Source organism: Pezoporus wallicus, unplaced genomic scaffold, assembly GCF_028554395.1.
Source record: "Pezoporus wallicus isolate ANWC-B61680 ecotype Strahan unplaced genomic scaffold, APGP_CSIRO_Pwel_v1 contig_7892, whole genome shotgun sequence".
Lineage (NCBI taxonomy): Eukaryota > Metazoa > Chordata > Aves > Psittaciformes > Psittacidae > Pezoporus > Pezoporus wallicus.
The window spans coordinates 200,015-212,504 of NW_026641897.1; the positions used below are offsets into that span (position 1 = coordinate 200,015).

The following is a 12,490-nucleotide window of genomic DNA, read 5'->3' on the forward strand; positions in this document are numbered from 1 at the left end:
CTAGGGAAAGAAAAGGACTATGTTGCAAGATGACACATCTACTGCATTTCAAGTTAAGGATGATCCATTCACTTACTGCAAATGAAACCCCCACTGGTCTGCGAATCCACTTGGGTGGCTTTTTTAATGGTGGAATCAAGGTGGTCTGAGCTACTTGCTCCGGCACCTGCAGAGGAGGGAGGATCTGTCCTGTCCCAAAGGGATCCAAATTGTTGAAGGAGGAAGAAATCTACAATCAGATGGAGAAAGAAGTAAGATATAATTAAATTTCTCTCAGCACAGAGTAAGCACTAAAAAACTATTGCTTAGTAATTAGTTGCTTTCCCTGCTGATGAAGAAAGAGGCTAGTAGGCTATTACAGCATCTCTTACTGGAGTACCACCAAGACCCTCTGTGAGGTGAATTCTATTTCCAAACAGTTCCAGACATAATTTGTCAAGAAAGCTTCACCCTCTGAGATTTTCAAGTAATTCTTCCCTTGCAAGATGCAAATTCCCTAACAAACATTGCTTGGCCTAGCATCCAGCTAAAACACAGAAGTTACAAAGCTACTGTTTCATGCAAGACAGTGGCAACACATGATCAAAATTTGTCCAATTTATTTCTTGTTTTTCTCAGACAGGAATGCTGTTTCCCTTTCTGTTGCTGGGGTCTTTCAAATGGGTTAGTTTTAAGGACCATCTCAAGCTTTTATAGCTTAGATGAAGCTAGTGAAATAATCTCTCCAGACTTTCTTGTCTACACAAAAAAACATTAAAAGTGGCCCCTGATCTGGATTTCTGACACTCAGGAAGTCAGGAAGCATACATACAGTGCTGTTCAAAAGCATTCTTAATTTTTAACATTGTTGGTATTGATTTGTTATTTGCTAAAGATAATCCTGTTCAAGATTTGTTGTTTGCTAAAGATAACTCTCTTCAAGTCGGACTGGACCACAGGGCATAGCTCCAAAATAGAGCCAAGCACCATACACTAAAGGAAGGCTGATCAAGCTAAGGCTGCCAAAGAATCACAGACAAGACCTACGTGTTTTGCCTTTCAAGTCTTTCTTGAGGGGAAACCAATTCCAAAGAAAGACCATTTCCTGAAGGAACAGCTATACCCAACAGATCAATCAGCCTAAATCTTCGAAGAATAAATACATACAACCAGGGTAGCAGTAACATTAATCACCAGGTCTTCGGTAGACTTTCTGTCCTGATACCATGAAATCTGGAGAAAAGACTTCTCCTATTTGTGTTCTTACTTGTTATTCTGTTTATCTAGGAGTTATTCGACAATACTGCTCTCAAATTTAGAACAGTGGAAGTGCGGTACATGATCACGAAGAATGCACAGAAAGAAAATTCTCCATGGGTTAAATAAATCCTTAATCTCCTACAGCTGTTGCTTGATAAAGTATTTTCTACCTCTTGCAAATCCTATGAAACTGAACTCAGTCAGCTGTAAACTACTATATAAATAACACTTATGCCAGCTCATATGTATTCACTTAAAACCTGAATTGTTGGCTGGGAGAGAGGAAGGGAATTAAAAGACTAGACACCAGATTAAAACTAAAATTTTAGACAGTACTGACATTTAATCTGTTCAGAGGTTGCCCATCTATTCATTGGCCAAGTAATGGGTTTCAGTATCAAAATATTTATGCTCCAAATTATAGTAAATTGACTTGAGGAAAATTGCTAATAGTGTCTTATAAACTATGTCTTAAAATTATCTTCTAAACTAATAAAGAATCACATACTGTATCAACTAATATCAATGTATTTAACATGATGACAAGACAAACTTGTTGCTAACAGGCGTGCTGCTTTACTTTTAGTCTAGTAGCAATAACCATAAAATATATGTAACATTAAAACTACACTTGGCCTTGGTTGTCTTTACACACTAATGAATTTTACAAGAAATACGAAGACACCTTTGTCCAGAGCAATGTAGTCCGTTTGGGACTTGGTGGATATTAAGAACCCCACACTGGTTCCCACACCACGAAACTATCCAACCTGGTGGATGTAACAGACTGCATCACATAAAATTCATATTGTTACACATGTGCTTCTAGCGCTCTCAGAAGTCAGGTGAGTAATTGCCAATCTGTCAAGCCATAACACGTTCACAGGACTTTACCTTGTCAGCCTGCGTCTTCTGCTGAGCTTCTAAGTTCCCACCCATAACAGAATAAATGTTGATCCACCCATCAAAAGTGGCAGCAGAGAAGACTGAAGGATTCCTAGGACACCACTGGACATCAAAGCACCACTGACTCCGAATAGGCAACTCGTAAACCATCTATCACAGAAAGAAGGCAGATGCACAACATTAGTCCTACACTTTCCCTAAATTAATGTGACACAGCAAGTGTGTCACACCTTATTTGCATATCACCACTGTATATGAATCTTTTATTTTTGCTTCTTGAAGGACACATTTGCAACTGAGTTATAGCACATTTAGCCCAAAAAGCAGAAAGACACAGAAAGCTGATATACAACAGGATTCTGATTGTTGTATATATAACAAAATCCAAAAGCAACAAGTCAGTTTTGCTCTGCTTCCTAAGTACTACAGTGTCAGAGTGGTATAATATTGTCACACCTGCTGTTAACCAAGGGAGACACACATAAAACAACACAAGAAAAACAGAAGCCCGAAGAGGAAGAAGGTGTCATCAGCAAGAACATATAAATAGAAAGAATAGTCTGGAATAAAAATTTACAAGGAAAACATGTCTATAGAAAAAAAAGTAAAACAACAAGAGGACTTTAACAGCTGTAGATGAACTATGAAGGACATCAAAGCCAACAAGTTTCTGGTCGAGTACTCAAAAAACCAAAGTTCAATTCATGACCCAGTCACAGACTTCCTGCCTGATGTTGGGCAACCCACTAACACAACCTTGACTTTGAACCTCCAGTCTGCAAAATGAAGAGATTTCCTTTATGCCTCACATGCACATAGCACAGAGAACCACAGCTTCTTTTTCTGTAGGAACATGATCTGTGTTGTCTGTTCCAGGTATAAAAATTTGCATTTGCTTATATTAAAATGCAGATTGCGAATTAACAACAACAAAAAAAAAAAGGCTACACAAAAAAAACTATAAACCAAGAAAACACAAACAACAAACAAAACCACAATCCACCAATACACAAAGAAATCAACCCTTCCCCAAACTTACCAGACCAGGCATTCTATAACTGCACTGTCCTTACTACTGAAAACCTTTCCAATTCTTGTATCAACTGAAAATCTTCTGTTCATTAGTACCAAATCAGGAGAAGTCCCTTAACAATAGTTCATGCATATATGTCTAACTTGAATTTGGAGTGCAAATCTACAGCAGCATGCATAAAGATAAGCCAGCTGCACTAAAACTGTTTTTCTTTTTTTTTAGATTTTTCTGCTATAACACAGCAAAAAGACTTTTGTAAAATTAGACATCAGGAATGCTTCAGAGTCTGAGTCTCTTCTAACCACTGGAAATGCATCAAACCCCATCAAACCACAACAGCAGCATTTCATGCATTTTATGAAATGGGTTTGTTTGTTGTTTTTTTTCCATGCCTCCAAGGCTAAGTGAAATTGTCCCACAAAACAAATCCAGCCTGGGGCTCCTGCTGAACTTTTTCAGTATTGCGAGAGTACTTTCACTATGCTATCACCAAGACCAACTGCGTGAATTTTGTTCAAAGTTCAAAATCGAGTTTTATCCAGAAACTCTGCATTGAAAGAGTAGGTGTGCAAAAAAATTTTTACACAGTCCTGTTTTAATTCAGGTGATTTATAAACATTTCAAAGAGAGCAGTTTTGAGATATATGACTAGATAAGCACATACATGTGAAACCACTGCACTATGAATAAAGTTCACACACATTTAATTATGTTGTTCCCCTCTCAATGACCCTAACAAATGCTCCTCGCTCTCATTCAAGTTTCTCCCCCAAAAACTTACTGCCCTAGAAGAAGAAGAATCAAAAGGACGCACAGAACACTCAAGTGTGAACATAACAAGAGTAATCATAATTAGCTGAAATCAAGTTTTAATTAAAGCTTTCTTCCTTCTATAGTCTCTGACACAGATACAGCAAAGAAAATCTCTGCCTGTCTCTGTTGTTTTCAGTTTGGATAAGGACAACACTCTCACATTCACACCAGACAGGAAGAATGTAGAAGACATACTAGAAGAAATTCATTGGCACTCCATAAGGATACAGAACAGCACACAACTCTATAAAGCAGACCACGTGTACTTAGAGCTGTGATTATGTACCTCCCCCACACTTGGGTTCCAGCACAAGATCCGGTTGTCTTTGGCGCTACTCAGCAGCAGTTCAGGGTCAGCCTGGCACCAAGAGACAGAGAGAACTCCCCTAAAATAGATCAGAAAGAAAAAAGTTATATTTCATACAGAGTCCACTTGCCCAGCCTGTTACCAAGAAAATAGCATGCACCGGTACTTAAGCTCAGAAATACTAGCTCTCATCTACCATTAAACATTCATCTGTGAAACAAAGCAGACCTAGCAAAAAATTATAGGTCTCCTAAGTCCAGTCTCTCAAACATCTACCTTTTAAAGATGGAGATTCTTGAAGAGGCACACAACAAGCAAACCCTCACCTTGTGTGCCCTTCCAGCTGGCTCAAAGGAGAGGTAGCAAAACGTAAGTCCCATATTTGGATCACTGGCAAGCGGTCATCCTCAGAAGAAAGGACTAGCTGGGTTGCAACTTCTGGATGCCAGGCCATTCCTGAGCAATGCATCTAGGGACAAAAACAGCATAGGCTGAAAATTCAGCAAAGCAAGTTGGCAATAGCACAAATAGCCCAGAGCCATATCATTCTGCACTTGACTAGAATGCTTAAGACAAAGAAAAACTAGAAATATCTTGCTGTGGGAAGTATTTTTACCTTCACTACACAGCAAAAAAAAAAAAACCCCACTAACTATACAGAAGTTGAAAGCTGACCTAGGAAGACAGCTGGAATTAAATCACAGGAGGCTTCTCATAAATGAACTGTGAACACAGAAACTGAATGCAAGGGTGCCTTAATTTTAAGAACAGTGAGGGGTCTTGTTTCTCCACTTCATTAGGTACAAAAAGAGGTATATTAGGAAAACCAACAGCTCCCACAGTAAAAATACTTGATCCCAAGAGCCTGTGCCACTGTTTCATAGTCACGTGCAGCATGTCATAAGCTGGTTAGAATTACAGCCTCTCCTCCACTCACTCTGTTACTGTGGTCACTGACTTTGATGATAGGCTCATTCTTCCTGAGGTCCCAAACCACAGCCTTGCCACTTGGGTGAGCAGATGACAGGATATGCTGCACCTGCCGATTCCAGGACACCACACTAATGTCTTCATGAGGCTGCCAAGACAGGAAAGGCCACACATCCATTATTGCCATGCTGAGGGAACACTAATCACAGGATTCTGTCACTAGCCTAACTAAGGGATTTGATATATATAGACTTCTCTCTTCAATCACTGATCAGCTGGAAGTAGCAGCAGCACTGAGCAGAAAGACTTGGAAGCACAGGAAGTCCTTTACTCAGAAAGTATAGTGGACAGTCAAATTCTATGGGGGAACATCACCTGGAAAAGCACCTTTGCATTTTGGGGACAGGTGCTGGATTCTGCACTGACCATACGTATTACAAATCAGTCCATAGAGAACTGTAGCTGAGAGAACATAGATGCTTCTACCCTGACTCCGGGGATGAACTTAATGTGTGCAACATTTCAGGAGTGCAGTGAGATGGAAAATGATGAAGCATTCAAGGCTAATTGTTGTTACAGTATCTACCGCAGTACAAGGACATAGGCAAGGAAACAAACAGGAGGCTTACTGGAGGCAAAACATGGCCTGCTTTTAGGCAAGTTTACTATGATTTTTTCCACTTTCAGGAGTTGATTGCCCTGAATAGCACTATCAGCACCAAAATATCAGAAGCTTCTTCCTCTTCAAACTTGGGAAATGTTATCCGGGAGTAATAGCCAAGATGCATTAAATGGCTCAGTGACTCTGCTATGGATATTACTTTCATGAGATATGAAAAGCTTCAGCTGAAGCCTGAAATAAATTCATCCCTCAGAGAAGGCCCAATAAACCTTCTTAATCCATCACACATGCCCCAGCTGGATCACAAGATAAACTGGTCAGTTACTTGATTCAAATCCACAAAGAGCTTACCCATCCATGCAAAGTGCATCACTCCAGCACTTGTCAGCCTACCTCCCCCCTCCCTTTACAACACTCTTCCACCTCCCCAGAATGAAGCTAATCAGTCACTTCTGATTATTCTTTCTTCTGACATCAAGGTCATTCTCCCTTCACAGCTTGACTAGACAAGGATGACTCCACACACTCACATCTTTTTGCCTTGCCTAGTAAGATTTACAACTGCAGAGGTGAAACTATCCAGAGGAAAACTTCTTTACCTGTGATTTAGCCCCTGGAGTCATAGGCACACTGAAGTTATTCAAGTCCCAAATGAAAATTTCAGAATCATTGGCTCCAGAAGCCAAAAGGTTACTCTGTAGAAGAAAGAAAAGCAAAGCTGAGTTTCTGCTCACAAGGAAAAAGGACACATTTCTTACAAATAAGTGTCAGATAAGAACTGCATTTTACAGCCACTGGTAAGAAGAAAGGTAATAACCAGATTATAAACTAAGCACATCTCTGGCCCCTGTGCCTTCAGTTGTGCCATGGTACAGACTAGTTTAAAATCTGCCTAGCAAGCTACATGTGCAGGTGGCTGCTGTTAGTCATCATGAAACTCTGGCACAGGGGTGCAAGCCACTGCCTCTGGCCAGCTGAGCCTTTGCCCTGCACCCCAGCACCACGTGTATTTCTTCTGAGAAGATGCAGGCTTCCCACGAGGGTCTGCAGACAACTTTCAATCTGCCTTTGTGTTACCACAAGAACTGTGCTCTGTTCACTACTTGCTTATGTTGCAGTCCTTTCAAGTGTGATCAGAGCCCCACTGAATTAAACACCAACTGAACAAATTTAAAAAAAGAGGTTCTGATTTCAAATGTGCAATGGTCTAACATGTTACAGTATTACAAGACACGATTTTACAGGGAGATAAGAGACTTAATCAAGGTCACTGGGGAATTCAGTGGCAAAGCTGTGAACAGAACCCAAATCAGAGTCCCAAACCAGCCTTGTGTCACAACTACCATGCCTCTTTCAAGTTAAGAACTGTTTCTTCAATTTATAAATCACTATACTCAAGGGAAAACATATTTCTTAACATGGAGGTTAACATTCCCTTGATTATGTTAATGTTGCCTACCTGGAAAGGGTTGAAGTCAAGAGCCCGAACAGGACCTGAATGTTTTTCTGTCTGCCCAATTACAGGCTCGCCCTTTGAAGCCAGGATGTGGTGCACACTGTACATTGTCAGTACACCATTATCCCCTCCACCAATGATCACTCCGGAGGACTCTGGAGACCCATTTCCAAAGTTACCCCAGATCAGTTTATGAAACCTAAAAAATACAAAAAAAAAAGCTGGCATAGGCCTCAGTATTTGGTGGAAATCAAGATGTCCTCTGCATTACCAAAAAACACATCCATGTTCCAACCTATCAAACATAACCATCAGTCTGCACCTTAAGTAACCATTTCCATTTTTAAGAGGACTATGGCTTTTACATGCAAGAAGAGAAATGAGCTTCCTTCCAAAGACTTTTAAAGAGAACTTACAGAGAAAGAGCTAGTTTTGTTTGTTTAAAATGTTTAGGCTCTCATATGATATTTGATGGGTGATATCCTCTAACCTACACTGTATAGAAAATTAGATTAGAGGACTATGTCCCTTTCTTTTCAGAGCTATTTTCTGAAAATTATGTTTACCACTTTTATGAACATGCTAGCTAGAAATCAAGACTGTTTCTTACGCTGAGTGCAAGCATCATCTACACTGATGAGCCTAAGAAGTCACCTTTTCTAAAAAAGCTGGAAAGTAAGTTTCAATCTGCCTCTAGTGTCTTCACTGGAAATCATTAATCTCAGCAAACTGACAGAAAGACTCTACTGACTGACTACCAGTATAAGTCCTTTGAGGTTTCTCCAATGGTCCAACTGCTCTACTTTTACACCCAACACAATGTGTCAACAAAAATGTTCCATTCTTGAAGACTGAGGTCAACTAATGCAAAAGATCATTTTATACCCTGAAAACATGTTCAACATGTTTTCTCCTCCCCTCCATTCTTGTACCAGGAAAGCCCTTTTCAGTTCTACTGATTGATACATCAGTATGAGCCTCTAGTACCTGTTTGAGGCAGGAAGTGTTCCTCTCTGCTTCATGTCCAGGGAGGGATCCCTGAAGTCAACCTCAAATATCTCCAAGGTGGCATTTGTACTGAAGGATGCATCTAGTTGCTGGGCAGATGTTCCTAGTAGAAGTACAAGGACAACACAAGTGGGCACTTTTTTCAAGAGCACAAGCTACAGAAAGAGCAAGGCACTGGAAACCTATTTCTTCATAACCGATACAACGTTGGTGTACCTGTTCAAAGAGGGAACATGTCTGAACACCTCAGAAAGAGAGACCAGTAACTGTAACAAAGACTTCAAAAGAAATTAGAACTTCTTCAATAAATTTTGGGCACCAGGGTCACTGTTGCATGAATAGCTTTCTCTCTTGGGATAGATAAAATTCATATACCCTTTTCCAAGCAGCCACAGCTCCTGATATTAAGTCCTTACCTAACAGATAAGTACAGTCACATTATGAAAACCAGATACAATTATGATCCCAAATATTTCTGTATACTGCTCCTCAACCATGACCATGAAGTCTTAATCAGAACTTTTAAACCTAGTCTACAGCTGAAGTTCTTCAACCTTAGTCAACTAAACATACCCCAATGACCCACAGACAGCAGTCACCCAGTGGTGGTTTCCTCCCTTCTTTCAGCTTACAGAATAAAAGCTAAAAATTGAATTGACATTGTATAATAGGATGTTGACAGGCAAACAGTCACTCAGTTACCACAGGGATGCTTTGTAACATCTGCGGCACGGAAAGTGCCCAAGAGACTATTAAAAAGCAGCACAAATTAAGAAATTTTGCAGTTTCTGACCTAAAGCAGATGAAAGCCAAGACTGTTGGTCCAATCAAAACTCTGGCCTCATTACAGAAACACAAAATAGACCATCTACCCCCAAAACGGTGCTGTTGCTTTTAAGGCAACAGTTGAAATTTTGTCACTTTCTTTTGACATTCATCACTGAGGAAAAAAAATCAGACCAAAATAGCAGTGCTGGGCACACAACTATGGTGGGTTGACCCTGGCTGAACGCCGAGTGCCCACTAAAGCTGCTCTATCACTGCCCTCCTCAGCTGGACAGGGGAGAGAGCTGGACAGGGGAGAGAAATATAATGAAAGACCCATAAGAACATAATGAATGTATGGGTCTAGATAAGAACAGGGAGAGATCATTCACCAACTACTGTCATGGGCAAACCAGACTTGACTTGGGGAAATCAGTTTAGAATTTATTGATTATTTATAACCAAAATCAGAGTAGAATAATGAGAAAATAAAAAACTAAAACTTAAAATACCTTCTCCCCACCTTCTCTTCTGCTTGGGCGCAGCTTTACTCCCAAATTTTCTACCTCCTCCTTCCTCAGCAGCACAGGGGGATGGGGAATGGGGGTCATGGTCAGTTCATCATACGTTGCCTCTGCTGCTCCTTTCTGCTCAGAGGAAGGACTCCTCACACTCTTCCCCTGCTCCAGCCTGGGGTCCCTCCCACAGGAGACAGTCCTCCACAAACTTCTCCAGAATAAGTCCTTCCCATGGGCTACAGTTCTTCGTGAACTGCTCCAGTGTGGGTCCCTTCCATGGGGTGCAGTCCTTCAGGGACAGACTGCTCCAGCTTGGGTCCCCCATGGGGTCACAAGTCCTGCAGCAAACCTGCCCCAGCACAGACTCTTCTCTCCATGCTGCTACAGGTCCTGCCAGGACCCTGCTCCAGCAGGCTCCCCACAGGGTCACAGACTCCTTTGGGCATCCCCCTGTGCCAGTGTGGGGTCCTCCAGCGGCTGCAGGTGGAGATCTGCTCCACCATGGACTTCCATGGGCTGCAGGGGCACAGCTGCCTCACCATGGTCTGCACCACGGGCTGCAGGGGAATCTCTTCTCTGGTGCCTGCACAACTGCTTCTTCTCACTCTTCTCTCCAGCTGCATTTGTTCCTACACAGTAACTTTTCCGCTTCTTAAACACATTATCCCAGAGGCACTACCACCATCACTGATGGGCTTGGCCAATAGCAGGTCTGTCTTGGAAATGGCTGGTATTTGCTCTATTGGACCCAGGGAAAGCTTCTAGCACCTTCTCACTGAAGCTACCCCTGTAGGCCCCCACTACCGAAACCTTGCCATGCAAACCCAGTATAACAATCCAAACTGTCAGTTCCACACAGACACTACACTCACCTGTTGCCAACTCAGTAAAGAGACTGACTTTGCGCTTCAGGAAATAAAATTAACAGTGATGAATAATATCAACAAAATTCAAATGTAAGGTTTTGCAGAAGTATTGAAAATTGAATGTTAACCAAAACAGGCAACTTTAGGGAGAAGAGGTTTCTATTATTTGATTGCCAAGCCAGTGATAATGACTGCAGACGAACAGGAGTAAAAGTGAGCTTGAATGAACATGACCAAAACGAACTTTTTTTCTCCCCATGGACATACCAAGTATTTTTCAAGGCACGCAGGTGAAGTGCTCATGCATACTTAACTGGAAGTTATATCAAAACCCCCACGTATCCATCCCTTGAAAAATCACTAGCCTTTAAGGTGTCAAAGTCTGGCACAGACGTAATCCTCTACCAGGCACTTTAAAAAGCATAAAGGCTGTAATATTCTCAGTATATTGCTAGTAGGTTTTCCAGAGATTATTAAAGTGGGAGCTGTTGAAAGTTCAAACCAACTGTACATAAGATCTCTCTGTGACTCACACTTTAGTAGTCAACAAACTGCGAAGAACTTTACCTGTTGCTAGGTAAATGGGGTGGTGGTTTGCTGGACTCCATGCTTGGACAGCTGTTCGCTCAATTTCCTTTAACTTCATCTTCCAGGCTCTAGGAAAAAATTGACACAGTGGTTAGAACAGGCAGATAAAATCAACACAAAAATAATTGCACCAGTAACAAAATATCCCCCTTACCAGGATAACATGAGAACAATTTGCTCTTACTAGAAAGAAGTTACTAGCTACTTCCTGAGGTCGTGAATAGAGTTTTACTGGAATTAATTAGGGTATTTTGGGGGATTAATTAAAAAAAAAAAAAACCACACAAAAAAAAACACCCCAAAACGATCCCAGCTGTCTGACCCCAGATTTTGTTTCATATATAGCTCTCTCTTTCATATACTCCAATTACAGAAGAGTTTCAGGAAAAGGAATGGGATCTACATTAAACAACATACTCAGGTCTTCAGTCCAGGTTGGTTTAACTGAGCTGCAGAAACTAATTTAAACAAATGTGTCTGCAAAGCACTAGTTGCTCTCACTGAATAAGCTGATGTCAGTGTACACATACGCAAAAGGAATCTCAGGGAAGGCTAAATTCCAAGCAGAAAAGTGACGTGGCAACAGAAAACAAAGTGCAATGCTAGCACGCGCCAATTCAGTTAATGTACTTTGCTCTCACTCCTCTGAGAAGCAAATGGAAAAAAATCATTTGACTTTCTGCTTGAGTTTGTAAACGGCAGGAGGTGAGAAGAAACGATCCAGAAGTAGCTGCTGGGTTTCAATCTCAGCTCTGACAACAATTCATTTTATTTACCCTGAATGGATTAACTGACACCTGTAAAATGGGAGCACGACTTCCCCATGTCACTAGAGAGAGATTAGTTGGGCAATAATGTAGCAGGATAACTGAAATTCAAACATCAATAACAGGCAGCCAGGAGGCTGCAAAACTGAGAATAAATGCAAATTATTGTTCCACATAGGATCTCATTCTTGCTGAGGCAAAAGGATCCAGCACCTCTCTATCCCAGACTGTGCCCAGGCCTTCTGGGCATGTCAGCAACATAAATGATGTGCGTCTGTAGTCATTCACAGACTAGCAGGGTCACTCTCGTGCAGTTTCAAAACCTTTTGAGCTTGGCTGCAGTGTGGTCTCATAACTCTAGCTAAACAGAGCTGCTAACTATCCGATCATGGTATCATGCTGAATAAAGTAAAGCTGTCAGCAGGGAGTACAGCACAACACTCTGCATCTTGCCAGCTTGCTGTGATTAACTTCTCCTTGGTTACCTGACACTGTTTTTATTAGCTGTGCTGACAGCTAATTCATGGTCTGAATCACGTGGCCCTTTGCTCAGATGCTGGGCTACAAGTGTCAGTTTGGAAGGAAAAAAAAAAAAAAAGAAAAAATATAAAAATCCTGATTTAACTCTTAGGTAAGTGATCCTTCTACACACTGCGCATGTCTGTATCCATG

At 41.2% G+C, this 12,490-nt stretch overlaps 1 protein-coding gene across 1 annotated transcript in view; it reads right to left on the bottom strand.

The window, feature by feature from the left end:
- SEC31B (SEC31 homolog B, COPII coat complex component) overlaps positions 1 to 11,590 on the bottom strand; it is a 34,037-nt gene extending 22,447 nt beyond the window's left edge. The window contains exons 1-10 of the mRNA XM_057425742.1: positions 11,469 to 11,590; positions 11,031 to 11,119; positions 8,294 to 8,417; positions 7,310 to 7,505; positions 6,450 to 6,545; positions 5,236 to 5,376; positions 4,625 to 4,767; positions 4,278 to 4,377; positions 2,134 to 2,295; positions 77 to 229 (exon numbers count right to left, since the gene is read on the bottom strand). Coding sequence (XP_057281725.1) covers positions 77 to 229; positions 2,134 to 2,295; positions 4,278 to 4,377; positions 4,625 to 4,767; positions 5,236 to 5,376; positions 6,450 to 6,545; positions 7,310 to 7,505; positions 8,294 to 8,417; positions 11,031 to 11,109 — 1,194 coding nt within the window. The 5' untranslated portion in view covers positions 11,110 to 11,119; positions 11,469 to 11,590. The remainder of the gene's footprint in view (positions 1 to 76; positions 230 to 2,133; positions 2,296 to 4,277; positions 4,378 to 4,624; positions 4,768 to 5,235; positions 5,377 to 6,449; positions 6,546 to 7,309; positions 7,506 to 8,293; positions 8,418 to 11,030; positions 11,120 to 11,468) is intronic.
- Positions 11,591 to 12,490: the final 900 nt, after the last annotated feature.